Source organism: Coloeus monedula (assembly GCF_965178545.1).
Source record: "Coloeus monedula genome assembly, chromosome: 1".
Classification (NCBI taxonomy): Eukaryota; Metazoa; Chordata; class Aves; order Passeriformes; family Corvidae; genus Coloeus; species Coloeus monedula.
Window position 1 is genome coordinate 9,510,821 of NC_138781.1, and position 20,894 is coordinate 9,531,714.

Consider the following 20,894-nt stretch of genomic DNA (forward strand, 5'->3'; position numbering starts at 1 on the left):
CAACTACATCTAGGGCAGGACAGAGGCCTTGTGTGAAAGGATTTACAATTTAAAAAAATAATAAATCCAACACACAAAAGGTGCAGTAAAGCATAATGAATTGTAACCTACATGAAACAGAGTCACAAAGAGAAAAACGATTCCCCTCTATCACACCTGAAATTAATTTCAGGTTTCCTAACATTTGGGGGTGTGTGGAGGTGTTGATTTTTAAATCCTTACTTGAAATTCTATTTATGACACACACAATAGGAACACGAAAGGCAACTTCAAACAAAAGCTGTTAAACTGCATCTCAAAGCAGTAAAGTTCTGGTTGATGCAGAGAAGATTAAGTAGCGCTGAACTCATTGCAAGCAGAGGGAGCTCAGCTTGCATTGGTCAAACAGGCTCTTCTGCAAGCATGTGCAACCCCTTCTTCCATGGGATGAAACAGAAGACAAACATCTGTATGCTCCTTAATGCTGTGCTATATGCAGTCCTTTGGAAAGCCAAGCCAGCAGCCTTGCCATTGACGCCACACATAACATGATTAGAAGTGCATCTGTTACAAGAAAACTACACTTGGATCATCTGGCAAAAGGATAATGGTCCCTGCTCACTTAACGTAAAGCATTACATAAACAATATTAAAATCACATTGCTGTGAACTCTTCATGTGACAAGGCATTACTACACTTGGAGTCCTCTCCAAATTCTCAGTCAAGTTTCTGAGGCATAGATCCCACAAAAGATAGTAAAGCCTCTGCTAAAAAACCCACACATTTTTAGTTTATTGTTACAACAGAAACCAGAATCAGGCTTATGAGCAAGTGTCACTGAGAAATATTTCTGTGTAGATTTGAACAGACTACATGAAAATGGTATGTAAAACAGGATCTCTTAAAAAAACTTCCTTGGACACTGACCTGATGACCAATATCAATCTTCGTAAAACTGAAGGTACTGAGGTGGTTGTTTGCGCCTCTTACTGCTGGTTCTATGGTCTCTCGGAAGAGTTTCTCAATGAATTGACAAATAAAAGGCCACATCTGTTTTACAGTCTAAGGAGGAAAAGAAAATCTACATGGAAGTACAGTTCTTAAATACATGCATAAGTTATAAATGTAAAAAGTCAGAACTTCACTGCATCTAAATTTTCTATCGTAAGATTCTATATTGCTTTTTTTCTTACTATTTTCTAATTAACTCATGTTCTTCTATGCTCTTTGATGAAAGATATTTTTTAAAAAGCAAGCTACGTAGATTTATATCTTAAATTATCACACACACAAATCAAAACCATAAATTTCATTTATTTTTAGATTATAGGTCAGGAACCTACAGTAACTGGAAAGTATCCCAGACAAGTAGAAAATTAAAGATTGTGTTTACAGCTGCTATGACTTCCACACAATTACAGCTGTCATTACTGTAGTGCCACTTAAAATCATTACAAAACTCACAACTTCAGGACCATGAAACTAAATTTAATCTTTCTTGTGACTAACTGGATCAACAACCAGAGACTTCAAGTGTATAAAGCATAATGCTAAAACTACTCTGTTCTCAGGCTCTTGCCTCACCTTTTATTTTAATCTCAGCTTTCCCTCCTGCTCCTTCCCATTTGGGATCAATGTTTCTCCTTACCTTGTTGAGCCATTCTGCTCTCTCAGTGTCTGGAAAATGTACCTAAAAAATCAAAACAAAACACAAAACAAACAATTAATTCAAATATGAAATAATTGTGTCCAGTCATTTATAATACCAGAAAGCTTAGGGATCTCCCTAGACAGTGGACAACATATTGAACAGTTAACATTCTTGACAAGAGAATCAGCATACAAGCAGATAAAAACATGAACTCATTTCTGAGCTATATAAATATATGCTTGGACTGGTTTCTAATAGTAGCATCTGGAGTGAAGTGTTGCTGTAACACCATAAACAAACTAAAAAACAAGCACAGCCAAGACATCTTGTGTCAACCAATATTAACACAACACACGTGACAGAGTCCTAACTGCCTGCACTTCTACTTCCTTTCATTCATGCCAAATCTTTTTCAATATCAATAAACCATGGCTATAAATATTTAGTCAGTGAAGTTGAAGCTCAGGAATATGGATTTAAGTTTGGCCAAAAGCCTTCGAAAGACACTTATAGTGACTTCTTTTCTTAAACAACTACAGAAACTAGTCAGAGACAGTATGACAGTTCATACACGGGGCAGAAAACACCCAAGGCAATACGAAAACATCAATTAAATGCTGGAAGAACAGACACAGTTTTCCAGACATAGAAGGAGTGCACAGTTAGTAGCTGTACATTTTACACACACACATACACAAAAAACCCAACCAAAAATCACCACCGAACAAAAATAAAGCCCTGAAGAAGCAGAGCTAACAAGCATTTCTTTAGAGACTCACAGGCTGTAGGACAAGATGCAGATCACACCTCCCAAGCACAAAGAGCCTTTGAACAGACTAAAAAACCATGACCTACATATAATGACTTTCGTGAAGCACTGTCTCTACTTAACTGAATTGCGAAGTCTTAATCTCTTCATAGCACAACAGATTGTACCACTGGCTCCAAAAGCAGTTATTTTTATTATGTATATCCCAGATGAGAACAGTCAGTGACAGACGTACTCTTTAAACTGTATTTTCAACAAGACGAATTTGATAGCAAGCCCCACTAACAATTTTTTTCAGTTTTAATTCAGTTCTTGAATTAACAATCAGCACTAACACATTCTTCATATACTCAATCTACCCTCAGAGCAGTCTTTACTTTCATCTAAACCTCCGCGTTTTTGCTATGCTGGAGGATTGGCCCCTGCAGCATAATCGATAATGTCACAGTTATCTCTCCAGTCTGTTCCTTTTTCAACATCCCCAGGTCCATAACAAAGGTAAGTCCTATGCTTCTACAGATTCTTGAAGAACTACAAATGCTGCTATCTTCCACTGCCAAGAGAAGTTCTCAGCATCTTTTTCAAATTATGTTTTTCAAGTATATCAGGTATCTCTCAAAACTATTACAAGTGGTGCAAAATCATTTTTGCACCAGTTTAGCTGTAAGAAAAAACATTAAATGTGGTTTATTTTACTAAATAAGTTTTTAAAAATAGAATTATTAATAACAGATGGAATGATTTGGGAACCATGTTATTTTATTTATTTATAATTAATTTCCTAGAAAATTATGGTGGGTAGAATGTCAGAGCTCTGTACTTAGAGGGCTGGGGGTGGTGTCTGCTTTTTGCAAACAAAAAATACTGAATTTTTTTTTTTTAACATTTGCAACACCAGCAGTTACAAGTATGTACACAAAATTACAGCTGAACAGAGTTTACACTCACTTTTTGTCTTGCAGGGTTCTCAAGTTGCTCTCAATGGTCAAAACGTTAAAGGAACAGAAAGCATGAATACTGTTAACCCCTATGCTATTAAATAACATTTTAATCTTTGTCTATATTTGTCTTCTGAATCGGCAAACAGAAAAGGTGCCAATTCTCAGTAATGACTTGTGCATGATGTTGGATCAACAAAGTTCATTTTGATTTGCTTAGGAGAGCTATCAGTGATGTTCAGTTTCACAGGGTGAGAACTGCAGAGCTGTTCCACATAGTGGAGACCACCGTAATCCAAGAGGAAATAGTCAGCAACCTGCTACACTACTGAGACAAGCACAGGTCTCTGTGGCTGGAAGAGATCCACCAAAGGGTCCTGGGGCAGCTGGCAGAAGTGCTCACAGAGCCACTTCCCCAACATTACCAGCAGTCCCGGCTAACTGGGGAGGTCCCAAGTGACTGGAGGTCAGCAAATGTAACCCCATCCACAGTGGCCTGGGGAATTACAGGCCTGTCACTCTGACCTTGGTGCCAGGAAAGATCATGCTGCTGATCTACTGGTATGACAGCGTGAACCAGCTGTGGATGTGTCGACCCTGACTTTCGTGAAGCCTTTGACATGTTTTCCCACAGCATCCTCCTGGAGAAACTGGCTGCTCATGGTTTGGACTGGTGTACAATTAGCTGGGTAAAAAACTGGCTGGATGGCCAGGCCCAGAGAGTGGTGGAAAACAGAGTTACATCCATGGCTGTAACTCTGGCTGCTCACAAGCATGTTCCACAGGGCTCAGTACTGGGGACACTACTGTTGGTATCAATGATCTGAATGAAGGGATCGATTGAGCCCTCGGTCAGTTTGCAGGTGACACCAAGTTGCGTGGGAGTGTTGATCTGCTGGAGGGCAGGAAGGGTTTGCAGAGGGATCTGGTCAGGCTGAACACATTGCCAAGGCCAATGGTATGAGGTTCCACAAGGCCAAATGCCGGGTCCTGCATTTAGGTCACAACAATCCCAGGTAGTGCTAGAGGCTGGGGACAGAGTGGCTGGAAATTGGCCCTGCTGGAATGGACCTGGAGGTGCTGGTAAACAGCAGCTGGGGTTGTTTATCCTGGAGAAAAGGAAACTCAGAGGAGACCTTATTGCTCCCTACAACTTCCTGAAAGGAGGTTGTAGCCAGGTGAGAGTCGCTCTCTTCTCCCATGTAAAAAAGACAGACGGTAAGAGGAAACAGCCTCGAGTTGCACCAGGGAGGTTTAGAACGGATATAAGAAAAATTTTTTCATGGAAAGGGTTGTCAAGTATTGGAACAGACTGCCATGGCAAGTGGCAGAGTCACCATTACTGGATGTATTAAAAAAGTCTTGCAGTTACGGCATTTAGGGACAGTTTAGTGGTGGATCTAGCAGTGTCAGATTAATAGTTGGAGTCGATCTTAGAGGTCTTTTCCTAAATTCTATGGTTCTACAGCCATTGCAATGAACAGCAACCAACTAAAATAAATAGAAACAACCAATTAAACACACAGATGAGGAAAGGGAAAGAAAATTCATGGAAATACCAAAAGCAAACCTGTCTGCTGTGAGTAATGCAAGATATAACAGTTGTCATGTTCACCACTCATTTTTAGTCTTCTGTACAAGTATCCAGTTGACATTCAACAGAAGAGACACACTAGACTGAGAGAGGCTTCCCGCTCTAAATATAACCTCAGCCCAGATAAAATTCACCTTCCTCCACAGGGTGATCCAACTTCCCAGATTCAGAGTATGAACTTCCTAAGGCGCAGGCCACGTTTCCTGCACCACGCACACAGCCGACATGCAGTACACCGCTGTGGAATGAGGAAAAGAGGTAGCATCTCTCTTGCACCTATCAAGCACTCTTCACATTCAGTCCCAAATTATGCAGGAACACTTGAAATAGGTTGGGAAACAACTAAGAGGCCACAGATACTAATATCTAGCCATGTATGCTAATTTATTCATTTTTTATTTTATCTACTCTATAGTCTTTATTAAGACCTTGCTTAACAGGACATGGTTCTTAATTTTTCCACAGATTTAATAATTACTTGTCCTTTAGTGTGCCACACCTATCATGCTCCTACAGTTACATGAGCTGGTGTAGTGCTGTATTTCCCACTGATTCACTTATTAAATGCCTTTCACATTGTTCCCCCTGCCATGTTCCCCTGCCCCTAGCCCTGGCCACTCCCTCAGGTCCTCCCTATTGCTTCCTGTACCCCAACTGGGCCCATGTACCACCCCTGAGCCCCCGAGAAAACCTCCAGCGCTCGGATCAGGAGGTCTCTCTGCCTCTGGGGATCGCTGGGACAAGATGTAACTATTCAAAGATCCTCTTAAAACCTTATAGAGAGACCCTTCTCGCCTCCTTTGCCATCACTGGTTGTAAGGTTGATAGCTGCCAGAGCAAAACCGCAGGGACGTCCGAAATGGACTACAGGATAGCGACAGGGTCGCACTGCCCTAAGCAGCTCCACTGAGCTCTCGGGAAAGCTGCAGCTTGCTAAACTAAACCTAGCGACTACAACAAGTTGGCACTAAGCCAATTATATAAGCCTAGTTTACTCCTGCAGTTGCATGTGATAATAGGCAACAAATAATTCAGTATCTTCCACTCCCGATTCTCATCCCTTTTCCATTCTTGCTTTTCTGCTAGCTCATTCCACTTTTAATACAATTCAGTTTGGACACTCAAAAAAGAGCAGAGAACCTTACATTTTCAAGACTGTGAAATTTTCAGTTAAGTCAACCTTGAATCAAAAGCTGAGTTTTATTTAATCTTTAGATGCTACAAACCCAGGTTGTCTGAAAACAAAGAACAAAATATTTATCAATCTACTAATCCCATATATTTTTAGCCTGCTATATGAGACCACAATATTAGTGGCAAAGTTATATTTCGCTTTAAGAGTTTTTGACTTCAAACACAATCTTATGCATAGACAACAGAAGAAAGCCTGAGGGATGGAAGTTGGTACGCTGGATCAGTCAGGACTGACACAACAGCATTGAAGCAACTGCACAAACGTTTTATGGCCAGAAGCAAGAATCAGACTAACTGATGAGCAAAATCTGTTAATTCTTGTATAAAAATCTATTGACAAGCATGACAGAAAGAGACAGAAGTCAAGATTTCAGCTAAGACAGTTAAAGACTAAAAGCGTTTTCCTCTTGGCTTCTGTTAGTAAATTGCTCATGCAGGTTTGGCAAGTACCGTCATTTCAACCATCAGTGTAGTAATTTATTATTTAAAGCAAAGTATAACAAGAGAGAACTGTTGCAAGAAATGCTCTAACAACCATGTTCAACACCAAAACCATCATAATATTACATGTTCCAGGAATGTTCTATTACTAAACATTACCTTGCAAAATACTTGGAAGTGCTCAAAAGATGTGTTTCTGCACATTAAAAAGACATGATTTGGCTTTCTCACACAACTGCTTGTGCTTAGCTCTAACCAACTTTCAGATTTCCTTCCTATTTCTGATATGCTCAGATCCTGCACTTTCAAAAACTCAATTCAGAACACAGTGTTTTTTGTAATGATCAATAAAATACCAGAAAGAGCCCAAGGAATGCAGTTTTTTGTTCTGTCCTAGAAGACAGTAGAAAAAAGGGACAAAGAAAATCACTAACAATAAAACAACAGTAACAACAGTAGAAATGCTTCTTACCCACAATTATTTTATTTTTCAAACTCTCTACATACACTCTTCATACTGGCTAAATTAGTGACTCAGTTTTCTAGCAAGACTATCACCTGCATATTTCTAAGGAAACAAGGCTAGACACAGAATAATGACTATAACACTCAAATGCCATGGACTAAGGATTGGTGGGAAATTTTGAAAAGTCAAATAGCAATCAGCAAATAATATGAAACAAGCTTCAAAGTGCAAATAATAACTAATGCTTAAATACAATTCTTCATTCACATAAAGGAAGTTTCACTTATCTACATAAATGTCACTAAAACCAAGCATTGACAAGAAATTCAGAAGGAAAGACAACACCCTTCTTTAAGTAATGGTGAATTGCTCTCACCACAAATTACAGGTACTAATAATCTACTTTTAAATATAAATTGCATAATAGCTGTTGCTATTCACTGATCCCCTCACTGTAAAACATTTTTCTTTTAAAAATTATCTTTGAAAGCTTTCTCCATCCTTAAAGGTATTTATCAGACAACCCTTGTTAAATTTAACATCTATTTGATGATTATGATTAACACATAGGTCCTAAGTATTATTCACATGAACTCAGATAAAAACCCCCCAGCAACTATATGGAAAGTACAAAACTACAGGTATTGACCAGAGCATTCCAAAACCTGAAAACTGTATTTGCTACAAACCAACCACTTTCTCCCAAATTGTACATTACAGCAATGTAAGAAAAGGAAGCAATAAAAGCAGATTAGATTCAAAGAAAAAGAAAAAACAAAGAACAACAACACATAAAAAGCCCCGAAACCCCCCAAAATGTTGGGTTTCTTCCTTTTAACATTCAAGGATTAAAAGGTAAGAATCCCAACGCTCTCAGGCACATGGTGTGATTCTTGGGGTGTCCTGCATAGGGCCAGAAGCTGGACTCAACAATCCTGATGAGTCACTTCCAACTCAGCATACTCTACATTAAAAATAATGTATTATCATAGCTATGTTTAACAGATACTTAACTGACTCAGCATCACTTAATTTATGCTTAGTTCCTTCCATTTGCACTGATTACTTGTTGCTCTGGATGTAAATCTTAAAGAAAATATACCAGTCACTTTAAGGCCACACAATATAATCAAGTTTCTCAATACAGTTACAATGCAGCAAAGTATTCTGGAGCAGTTTTCCAGCTATTTCACAAATACCCTTTCTATTAGATGCCAATCCCTTCTGCTTATTTTGGAAAGCTAAAATTACATACAAAAATCCTCCTCTCTATTAAAAGTACATTTGTCTAGTTTAAATGTAAAAATGTGTAAAGGAATCACAGTAAGTTTTCATAGTGTCCTCATGCATCATCAGTGGATAGGGAGACCATACCACAGAAGGAAATTCAGGATAGAAGCCCAAATCAGTGCTCTAAAACTTCCTGAATGTAAAACATAAGCAGTTATTTAACCATTAAGCCTAAAGCCAGGAGGTGTGGCAAAAAACCAAAACACACTAAAATTAAATTATCTTTTGAATTATAGCTGACAATTTGTCTAAACTCACTGCACTTGTAACTCAAAATGCCAGAGAAAGTTACTAAAAGAAGCCCAGCGTGATAGAATAAATCGTGTCATATAGTGATATTCAAGCTCAATTTAACAGCTATTCACTCCAGTGTTTTCCAGTTGGTAAAGCAGGCTGGCCTAAGGACATTTTAGGTAAAACAGCTGAGCAGGGCTAATAGCTTAATCCCATGGTATTCCAGCCAGCAATCACCCCCCTCACTCTCAGAAGAAACAAGGAGCAGCAATAGGTGAACTGTTTGTTCCTCCCACAGAGGAAACGACCCTTCTGCTACTTGACACAACCTGAAGAGGCTTCTCAAACAGCACTGGGGAGACAACCACTCCTTTCTGATGGGAGGTAAAGAAGGGGGCTGTGAGGGAAAGCAGAGCAGCCAGGCTGTCTCCTGTCATTTCAGTATTTCACCTCCAGGGTTAGCCGAGAAATTTTCCTAATCTCTATCAATACCAGAAATACCCTGGCTCTCTCCTCTTCTGAATAAAAGAAAATCCCACAAAATATTTACTGTTGCAGAACCGCAGGATTCAGTATTTCTGAAAGAGAAGGGTAATGCTAATAATGAGAGTTCCTCAAAAATCCTGTAGGCCCTTGTTACTAAACTAATAAACAGGTATTTCCATTACTTCTGGTAATCTGATTCAGTTTCTGTTTATCATGCCTCGGGATGGATTTTCTGTTTTCCATTTTAAATATATTAAAATGATTAACCTTTGCACAGCAAAATTCATGCTCAGGACTACAAATGCTGTGTGTTTGCAGCAGGAGGATTCAGCCAGGACTCTTGAAACAGTTTCCCTGAGAATCATTACAGATGAGCTGCATGTGCCACGTCCTTCAACAGAAACATCTGGAAGGTCCAGAAGCAGACTGAATTTAGAAAATCAGTTTTGTGAAACACAGTATTTATATCCATAGGGTACTTCACAAAATAACATTCAGAAAGACCCATATAAATCAGTATCAACTAATCTAAAAGGGTTACAAAATAAGCAGTATAGGGTTTGACAGTAATTGTCCATGAACAAACAAACAAAAAATTTTTCAAAAATCAAACATCAGAGAACTAAGGGTAGGGGAAAATATAAAACTATCGCCCTTGACACACAGAGTACACAAACACAAAGATACAGAGATAAAGGAGGTGGGGAAGGGCCCTAGAGTTTTTGCCATGGCTCAACGATCATGATAAACCCTCAAAGAAAAACGGAAATACTGGAAAAAGTGGAAACATACTTAAACAAAAGAAACAGCTGTAATACCAAGCAAGGTGAAGGGCTGTATTTATTTATAAACTGGAACATAAGCCATTTAAGTGTTTGGACAAGACATTGGAAAGCAACATAAACCCTTATGAAAGAAACAGTTACATGCCTTTTGAGTCAGATTTGCACCTATAAGACAAGAGTGGCTCTAGAAACACGTATTTGGTATCCCACCAGATGTTCCCAAAACACTCTACCAGCACAAACACTGCCATCCCACATAAGCTGCCTCTGTAAGTTCAAGTCTTGTGCGGTGCCACAACAAATTACAGACAGCTGTTCAGCACGTGTTTTCCAAGGGGATCTCTGTACTCCCCACTGTCCTGAGCTATCTGCTTCAGTCACTGTGAGCATCAGGGTGAAAAGTAATTTCTCCAACACAGAAATTAAACACAAAACAAGCTGGTGGTTGGAGAAATTGAAACAAACAGGTTTTCAACACCTGCAGGGTTAAGTGCTAACACAGGAAAGCTACTACAATATAATTCATACACCTCAAGTAATAAAACTAAGGTTCTTTGTAAGGTAAAGAAAGTTTAAGTTCCTTGCAACCTTCTGTTATCTCTGTTCCTCTTCCCTTTCTTAAAGGTCTAAAGAAAAGCCTAACATACTGAGTAGTTCAAACCTGGAATAAACAGCAATTCACATACACAGGACATTTCAGCATCCTGGTATGGCCTGAAGGACCGTATTTCCTAAAATATATATTCATAGGTAGCATATCTGGGAGACCAGGAAAACAACTAGCAGCACATAGGCTGCGTCTTGTAAAGTAAAGGCTAAACTACCATAAACCAGGCCTTCCTAAAATGCTGCCAAGAGCCACCACTGCCCATACACACACCCTCTGAACCTCACTAGAACCCAAACTCCACAGAGGGATCCCATATCTACCCTTTCTGCTGTGCTAAAATTAAAGCATACAGTTTATTCGAAATACAAAATGCTTTTTTTATATTTTACCAATTACTATGTCTACATTTATCATTTAAATACAAACATGCTACTTTACTAAGATTATTTTTAAAAATGTATTATACATTAAATGCATATACAGGACTGTAATTGAGGGAGTTGTCCCTCTGTTTTCCTTCTCATTGCAGAATTCATTGGAATAGTATTTAGAAAATTAGCAATCTGCCAGTTTTTGCTAGCAGCCCAGCAAAAGCCTGATCAGCTTACAGTTCTGGCAGCTGAGGATTCAGAATCCATCTTTATGCAGCCCTGCAACACCACCAGAATATTTTCACCTGGATATTCTCCCCAGTTTCTATGGCAAACAATGTCTTTGGCAATGCAAAATAATGATGTATTTGCAAAAGATAAACCCTGCCTAAAAGAGGCTCCAGAGCTCTGATATGACTGAAAAAGCAGCCCAGAAGTAAGTGGTGCAATTCAAAAGTGAAGGATGCTGAGCCATTTCAAAGCACAGCAGTTTAATTTTTCTCATGCACAGCTTTCACTTCAACAGCTATTAAATACGCTTCACTCACAGTGGCAGTGAGACGTGTCAAGAGCTGCATTACTTTTCAGCAGTTTGACTCACCAATACCAAAACTGATAGAATTTGCTTAAGTGCTGCTATTTTTGCAGAGATGGAGCCTGCATGCCACAAAAGAAAGTTACCCAGAGACCTCCTACTTAGCAGCAGCTTGCCATAACAAAATCCTCCGGGATAGGCATTATAAGCAGCTGCTCTGGAAGAATGACAGAACAGTAGTCTGCTAGTGAGGGAACTGGGAAATCCTGCTTCTAGCCTGACACTCAGCCTCTGCAGCCCCAACTGGAAGACAGAGGTTCAGCCTAGAAATTAAAAACCAACCATCATTAACTTCCAGAAGCATCCAAGCTTAATTACCTGATGAACAACATGAAAAAAAAAAAATCCCTTTCTCTACCAGTAAAGGTTACAGAGGTTCCTTCCAAATATCTGGAAGTATGGTTCTCTCTGTTATCTGGGTGCAGAATCTACCCTAAACACAGCACAGGATGTCTGCCAGAGGAAATCACATGGGTTTGCTTTGCTCAGTTCTTACCTCTTTCTGAACAGAAAACTTGAAGCCTTTAGTCCACTACTGCAGATCCACCTTCTAGCACAGCCTAATTTCAGAATTAACTTCAAGTACTCGTATATTAGCAACATATATCATAACTCAGGCTTCAATACAGAGATGAAGTCAGCTCTGTAACCAAACTGCTTTTTTTTTCACTGCAGTTTAATATCTTGTAATTTTTCCTGGATCACCATGTTCACATTTCTTTTTCACTTTCCATCTCAAAAATGACAGTAAGTTTTCAGTGCTCAGTTTGGAGTGAGACAGGATAGTGAAAATCATAATAAAAAAGTAGAAGGTATATGGGGGTATTAGGCTGCAGGAACCTTTTAATGGTTTTCACTTCTGAGGGCTCAACATCCAGAACCTCTGACAGAAGACAGATATCCTGACACAGGAAGAGACATTTTTCACATGTAACACACCTGTTAAGCACTTCTTAAAGTGAGGAAACGTAAGAATTTAGGTTTAACATTTTGACTGTTTACTATCCACATTTACAATAGTGTTTTTATCTATACCACTACCTCATTCAGAAGACCAGAACTCATTATGAACTCTTAGGACAGTAGGATGCCCTTTTCCAATCTCACCTTCAACAGGCATTCACAGCAGTAACAATTATATTTTAAATGCTGATGTCCAACAGAGGGCCAGGACAAGGAGAAAAATAATAAAAAAATTAATAGCATAAGACTCTATACAAGCAAAATACCAAGAACTGGATTTATACTGACTGTGTCTTGCTCTCACACCATGTTACAGAGAAGTAGTGGAACCAAGGTTTACAAAATGAAACATTTAATGACAGACTGCATTAGCACATCTCCAAATTCCCACAAGCACTGCAATTACTGAAAGCAAAGACCCAGATTGTAAATGTTTAAACTGCTAAAAAGCATAGGATGAACCATAGCTCTCAGGACTCACCAAATTTTACCACTTAAAAAGCTTGCACAGTACTCCTTTTTGACATTATTGACTTTACTCTTATTCCCAGGAGTACTTTCATTTCTTGTTCTCCTTTTACAAATAAAGTCTTAATACCTTGAAATTCTAGCTTTTGGGTTTTAACATAAAATTATAAAGGCATTAGCACAATATTTTGAATTTGTCACATTTCAAAAACATGACCACTTTTGTACTTTCAAGTCTCTATAACAAATTCCTTTTCAGTTCCCTTGAGAATCCAGGCATGTTCCCACCCCAGTGCATGCCAGAGTGTTTTATTTTCTCAACAGTCAACAGAAGACAAATTTTCCTCTCTGGATTGCTAAACATTAGCTTTCAAAACGGCTTATACAACCAGTGTCACAGCACAACTTACTGTCCTTTGAACTGTCTACAGCTATGAAAAGAATTGCTGGGATCTGCCCCAAATTGTCAGCCACCCTTGTTGCTGGTATTTACAATAAAACATTGATGGTTTCTTCAGCTTTTACTCCACTGACCCACTGCCCGCTTCCCTAACCCTGCAGTCAGGAGCTCTGATCCACTGAGACTGAGGTTCCTGCAGCAGGGAGAGCTCATTCCTGCTGGCACTCACTCGATTACACCGTTCATCTCTCTAAGGGAACCATGCAGGTGTTCTGTGAGGCCTGAAATAGGCATCAGCTTTCAGGAAAGGTAAGTGTTAAAAAGCAACGACCACCTTCTGCAAGCCTCCTCCTTCTCAGGCAGATTAAATCTTCTTCCCTGTGTTTAGCCTGAAACATCTCCATGTACTGAAAACCTTTCGTTCTTTTTAATGTAACCTGTAATTCACAATACATTTGAAACAAATCTATGTGAACTATGACAAGTATCATTCACTTCTTATTGGTTTGTGTCATACATGAAATCCCTATTTGTGCTTGGTCTTTGCATATTAAGTGCTTTAAATAATTAATTTTGAGTTAATTATTTTTAAATTGAATGTTACAATTAACCCATCAGCCCAGGTACAAAAATCCAATTCCATTATCAGTGTTTCTATTTGTTTAAAATTTATTAATAGAGTTGCACCCTTCCCAGTTAAAATTTTCCCAGTTAAAAATCACAAACTTGCCCCTTTTCAAGCTACAAACCACTGGTACACCATAAGAGTTACCTTTCCTGTGTTTACTGTATACTTTTACAAGTGTTCTGAGGTGTGTTGGATGTATTTTAATACTTTTTGTAGGTGTTTCACTTGCATTTTGATTCCAAGGCCAAAACCCCCCCACCCAGTCTTGATAGCCAGCAGCTATTTCTAGCTGCAGAGCCATTACTCTGCAGGCAAGTCCCATGGCAACCTGAATACCTGAATTTTAATGAAGGTATTGTTTTCCCTTATCTCTAACTGATACCACCCCCCTTGACAACGATGAGCCATTGGTGGACAGAGATGATCCATCAAAGGGAAAGCACCAATCGCCTTGGACCGAAGGGGCGGGCTGGGGGCGGAGCAAAAACTATAAAAAGGATGAAGCCGAGAGGCGGGCTCCTTTTTTCTCTCTTCTCCCTTCCCTCTTCCCTCTCTCTTCTCTCTTCCCTCTTCCCCTCTTGCTCTCTCCAGACTAGCTGTGGGAGACATCGGTGCTGGGCATTAAAAGCCTTACCCCTTTTAAGGGGCTTTTAGTAATTTTTTTAAGTCAACCCAGCACTGCAAGTTTTTTCTCTACCTGAGGTCTAGTGCTGTCTCAGCCAGAAGATCTCAAATCCCTGCGCTCCTGGGGCATACCATCTACCGAGCCATAGGATCCCAAATTTTTATATTTTTCTGATTTCTGTAATTTTTCAATTTTTTCCTGTTTTCAATAAATTAATCTTTTTAAGAGTTGTCTCATTTCTCACAGTTTGGGAATGAGCAAACTGCAAACTTGTATTTGAAAATACAAAAGAGCAAAATGGAGAACTTGAGTGTTTGGTTTTTTTTTTGTGGTGGTATCTAAACTAAAATGCAGTATCAGGACATAAAAATTCGAGCTGGGTTAACCTGCATCCTAAGAAGTCAAATGACTGTGTAGAATACATTCAGTAGTCAGAGCTTACATGCTTATTATTTAGTACTTACACTACCAAAAAAAAAAAAAAAAAGAGATAGATACATATGCTATATATATATATATATATGCACACACACTTCTTTTGACTGACTCTGACCCAACACCAGCAAAAGTGTTTTTCTACATACTGCACTGCATCCAGTACTATCCAGCCAGAGCTTATTCCTAATATTAAAACATTTTTAAATATATTCAGAAATCATGCAAGATATAACAGATATCTTTAAATCCCCATATAATTTCTAGCCAAAATGCTAGAAACTCACAATGCAAGATCCAGAGAGCATAAAGAGTACAGACCAACAGTCTGGCAGTTTTGTGGAACCTGTAAATAATCAGTGATTAGCTCTCTCTGAAACTATAAAACTTCACTGACAAAGTAACAGAAAGCAGAGCACCCTAATAAAGTGAACCCAAGAAGAGCTGCAATGTTTAAATTGGGTCTCAGTGTGTGACAAATGGTAGAGAGGAAAGCCCAGGTAAACCTGACAGCATCAGGTATCAGATGCAAGCTTACATGTGTAACTCCTTCTGGTTCTTCCATTCAAGCATTTAACCAAATACTTATACCAGGTTCATATACAAAGCTCAGTGTTTCTAATAATCGGGTAGACACTAAAATTTTTAAGGTTTATGAGATTTGTTCTCTCTACTCTAGAACAATTCTGTCCCCCTCAAAGGATTGTGTATCAGTACCAAATACAGAACAGTTTTATTTGTTAGAAAAAGATATGCAAAGTATGTCATACATTTCACTGGCAACACATAACATAGAAACTTCTGCACTAGGCAAGATCAAAGGTCCAGCTAACACAGCAATCAGAAGTTATATCTAAGGAAAAATCAAAAGTAAAACAGTACTGTGGAGTTATCCTTCTCTGAATGCCCTCTCAGCTTCTGCAAAGGCTGGCTGTAACCCTTAGTAGCTGCTGGCATGCTCCAGCACCCCTTCTATCTTGAGGAATGCTTAGCCTCTACCAAAAAAAAAAAGCCAAACAAAAAAACCCCCAAGCAATTCAATTTTATGAATACTCTTCAGATAAGTTTACGTAAAACAAAAATGATGCTCTAGTGTTTTAGGGCAGCCCTTAACCTCATATAAGATCATACTGAAAATGCAAGACCAATGAAATATATAACTGGAAAATACTCTGACCACTCAATTCCAATCACCTACAATTGCAAGACTCATTATCCTATTTTTCTTTATAAACTCCACCTTAAAAGCATGGAGTTTCCTACCTGCTGGAAGGGCAGCTCTGGTGTGTTCTGGTAGGCTGGGTTGCTAAGGAAAGACACTGAAAGCACTCTCTGCTAAATTAAGTTTCTAAACTTAGGAATGCTACATCATATGTTTGAGCTACAAGGTGGAATCAAAACCCAGACTGCCTCCCCAACTAAATTAACTATTATCCTCATCCTTAAATATCAGTCCTACTGTTTTGACTCTATATGTTAACAAAAGGTACTTTACAGGAAAAAAAGTCCTCAACAAATGACAAGGTAATGTTCAACATCAACAAAAATCCGCACCCAGTAATATCACTTTGTTTTAAAGCAGAAAAGGTATTTTCTAATTTATTGAAAAGATTTTACAAGCATGTAAAAAGATTTTTAAATTTGCACCCGCAGCTTTTAATTCTTGTATTCACAGAAATTGTGTTTGGACAGCCTATCTTCCAGCTGGAATATCTATCCCATGACTGAGCTTAGCACCTCTTATCCAAGAAGCTATTTTAGAAAAAGCAGGGTAAGTGTACTTAAATCAAACCTGCAGAAGGACAGGACACTACTGAAACTGCATCCTCTGAGGAGAAATCATGTGCTTATGCTACTGGGTTGGCACATACTGCATCTGCACAGTGGAACATCCAGCAAGTTGCAAATGCCCTGGGCTTACAGTGTCTCTCTAGAACTGTACTGTAATTTTCATCAGAAAGTGAATTTATACCTAAGTACAACATTCACAGCACAAGGAGATTTATGTTAATCCACAAACAGATGAACACTGCCTAGCAGACACATCAGTCTGCAACAAATTGAAGTCCACACACAGCAAAAGAAAGATGAAACCCCTCAAGTGGAATTGCAGCAAACGAGTACCCAAGGGTACACAGTACCTTTTCTCCAACACCCTATTACATTTTGTAATATTTTAGTTAAAACACACACAGATATTTGACAGTCCTTGATCCTCTGACTTGTGTACACAGCAACATTTGTTCAGTCACTTGTCCTGTCACTCAAGTTCTTACAATTCAACAAAGCCAAGGGAAAAGAAATACTGCTAATATGTAGGAAATCTGGAGTTTACAACAAACATTTGATCTTTTGAAAAAAAAAGAAAAACCAAAACAAACAAAACTCAAAAAATAAACAGTGATCAGGTTTCAAGAAGTTGATGTCCTCTAAGAGATCAGTAGTAAATACAAAAATACAAAATACTAAACAGAGATTAAAAGTCCAGTCAGTTTGCCATGCTCCCCTTCATCCCACCAAAATTCCTCCAGGCCCTGTTTCCAGGAAACATCTCCTGAGATTCCAGCTTCCTGCAGACATAGACACTTTCTCTCATGTTATGACTGCAAACCATCACTGATAGTCTTCTGAAATAGCTGTCTTGAAATGCTCTGCATCAAAACATTCTTCAGACTCTGTTAAAGAGCTTTTCCATCTTAAAAAAAACCAGGCAAAGTAAGGGATCATAAATTCTAAAAAACTTAAATCCTCTTTCTAAATTAAGCTTTTTTAAAACAATACTGGAAACTAAACAATCCACTTTTATCCCGTGTTTTGGGAAGTTTACTATTTGGCCATATATGCCTTAAATGACATTCTATTTCAATTTCTCTGCTTCTAATGTAAATTCACTTATTTGCATATGTTTGGAGAGGAGTTCCAGTATTTTTTGAGAGAATATACTCTAGTTTTCACAGAAGCAGTTACAAAACCAACCCTTCAGTGGAAGCACAGACTGTGGACAAACTACTGTACTGAGTTTATGCCAAAGATTTCCAGTAACACCATCAGTTCACTTCCAGAGTGCCCAATCAAGCATTCAGTGGTGACCTGAATGACATAACTTTGCTTCTATACACAGCCACTGCTTATGTTCAGGACCAATTGCTTGAAGATGTTTTCCCCACACCTGAAACCAGCCCTTACATAAAGGCAGCTTCTGCCCTTCAAACGAATGATGGGTAGCAAGTAGCTGAGTGATTAAGATTCAGTAACTTCTTGGTCTTGGAGGAGGAATGTTCCAGCGTTAGAATTGTTGGGTGTTTGATAGACAGCATGGAGAGGTAGCAAGAGTGAAAAAAGAGCAGTTGGATACATCATCCCTTTTATAAATACAGCACAGAACTGTCACCTCTCCTATTATCATCAATGCTGAAGATAACCCGAGCATTTGGGGATCTCCTGAATATTCTTTACCCCTAGCTTAACTATTACAAACACATTATGTTCTGTCACTTCCCCGTTTAACAGCAAAAATAACCATCATAAATCAATACCATTTTAATTAATGACAGCAGTAGGCAGTGTCACGTTATAAAGATACAGCCTACAATTTAACCATAACATTAAGCACGTAAGAGTCTTTTAAAACTGAGCAGTTCATAACTGATACTTAAGCTCTCCATTTCTGCATTTTAATTTGCATCTACTATCCCACTTTGTGTATTTGTACAGTCCATAGCTGGAACTGTGATAATCAGATCATACCCACTACATCTTGGTTTAGTTTATGACAAAGGAAAGATTCTTTCTATGTCTCAGCAACCCTTTTTGCCTATACAATTTTGTTTCACAGCAGTTTCAAAGATTTTCAGTTTTTAAGATTCAAATATTATTAATCAGTAGGCAATTGCAACTATTAATTACTTTTCTCTAATTTTGCAAAATTCTTTCTTTTACATGTCCAAGAACAAACAAGTTACTCTACACCTGCTTTACCATCAATGAAGAAAAATAAAGGCTTCTGGAGAGATATATCTGACATCTTGAAAATTTTCTTATAATCAAATACAGTCCTCTGGAGATGTGTGTACTGACCTTAAAGATAATCTCCAACTAATTTGCACCTGTATGTTTAAATTTAAGTTCAGCAAATTCTAGCTCTAAGGGGAACCCAAACGCCTAGTGCCTAAAACACAGCTTAGTAATAATTCTATACATGAAAAGAAATTTCTGTCAATTCTAAGACAACTGCCTGAGCTGCCAACAACCACCTAGTCAGTCAGTTGCCTAAAATCTAGCTTTAAGAAATCTTGCCCATGGCAATGCCAATTTATTTGACTGCTCTTAAGCAGAACCTTCCTTAGGCTGAATTTCTCTTGGAAAGGTTAATGTCTGTGCCCATGCAGTGAATAATACATGCTGCCAAGTCACTGTCAGCTCTAAAACTCTCAGCAGATTTTATAACAGATGCTAGTAATTTTTTTAGAAGTTCTACCACAGAGTATTTACTACATGTATTAATTAAAATCTAACAGCTGTGGCCCAAATTATTCCTTGATAAATTTAAGCATGTAAAAAGCAGCAGTGGAGTTATGACCTCGTTACTGTACATTCTTACTATACAGAGAAAAGGGACCTCCTGCAAACAGCGATGTTCACCCCTTCCCATTCACCAAAGGCAGGTGACAGGGAGAGACCTTCATCTCTGGAATGAGGTGCCCAAGTCTCGTATCTTAATTTCAGTTTGTTACAGGAAACACGACTGTGTGTGCTAACTGGCTATAGATTCTTTTACAGCTTTTACTGGTGATTGTGCTGAATCCCAGCCCTGTATAGCTACCAGATATTTTCAGCAGTCTAAGATCTGTATGCAGCTTTTAATCACATGTAATAACTTTCTTGCAAAAGACATCACTTGAGTTAGAAGAATGCAGTGATGACAGTTAAAATGAAATCAACCCCCTTGAGTAAAATGCCACAGTTATTTTCAGAGATCTGCATAAACAGCAGTTAATTTGCAACTATATCTTTCCAGCTCAAAAAAGTATTTTCAAGAACCTGATAAAGTCTTTTCCATGTACAACTAGCCTCTGAGAAGAAAAAAAATCCAAATATTGTATTTTTTTTCACCATCAAGGGATGTTGAAGTCAAGTCCACTGTTCTTGTTGCCATATACGATTTGCTGCATCTGATACAGTCCTGAAATACTCAATGTATTTGAGAAATCATTAGGACATGAATGCTAAGCTTGGTGACTATTTTTTAAAAATATATTGAGGACTTCTGCCTTAACTGAACAATTTAGGATTGTATCAGATTTGTGTGGCAAGGTTTTGGGTGCAGGAAGAGGGTTAGGACCACAGGGGCAGCTTCTGTGAAAAGTTGCCAGAAGCTTTTGCTATAGAGCTATTTCCATATTTCCCTCCCAACAGAGCCAATGACAGCCAGCTCCAGGATGGACATGCTGTTGGCCAAGGCTGAGCCCATCAGCAACATTGGCAGCATCTCTGAGATAACTTCCTTCAGAAGAAAAAATAAAATTATTGCACAGAAGTAATTCTGTCCAGGGAAGACAAGCGGGAAAACATGAGAGAAACAATGCTGCAGACACCAAGGTCAGTGAAGGAGGGGAGGAGGTGCTCCAGATGCCAGAGCTGAGATTCCCCTGCAGTCTGTGGAGGAGGAGGTAGTGAATCAGGAAGAAATTGAAGCTCAGGAAGGAGGGAGAGGTAGGAGGAAGGTGTTTCTAAGATATGTTTTACTTTACAATATACTACTCTGATTTGATTTGTAAAAATCTCAGTTAATGTCCCCAATTCGAGTCTGTTTTGCCCATGTTGGTAACCGGTCAGTTATCTCTCCCCCTGTGCTTATCTCAACTCTCAAACTTTCCATTGCATTTTTCTCCCCATTCAGCTGAGGAGGGGAGTGATAGAACAACTTTGGTGAGCATTTAGCATCCAGCCAGGGTCAAACCACAACAACTGA

General features: G+C 38.7%; 1 protein-coding gene across 5 annotated transcripts in view; it reads right to left on the reverse strand.

Annotated features, from left to right (window-relative positions):
* The window catches only part of ESYT2 (extended synaptotagmin 2), a 93,453-nt gene that overhangs the window by 64,882 nt on the left and 7,677 nt on the right, over positions 1-20,894 (reverse strand). For all 5 annotated transcript variants that reach the window (XM_082297812.1, XM_082297809.1, XM_082297813.1 and 2 more), the window contains exons 2-3: positions 1,629-1,670; positions 908-1,042 (exon numbers count right to left, since the gene is read on the reverse strand). In XM_082297812.1, coding sequence (XP_082153938.1) covers positions 908-1,030 — 123 coding nt within the window. In that variant the 5' untranslated portion in view covers positions 1,031-1,042; positions 1,629-1,670. The remainder of the gene's footprint in view (positions 1-907; positions 1,043-1,628; positions 1,671-20,894) is intronic.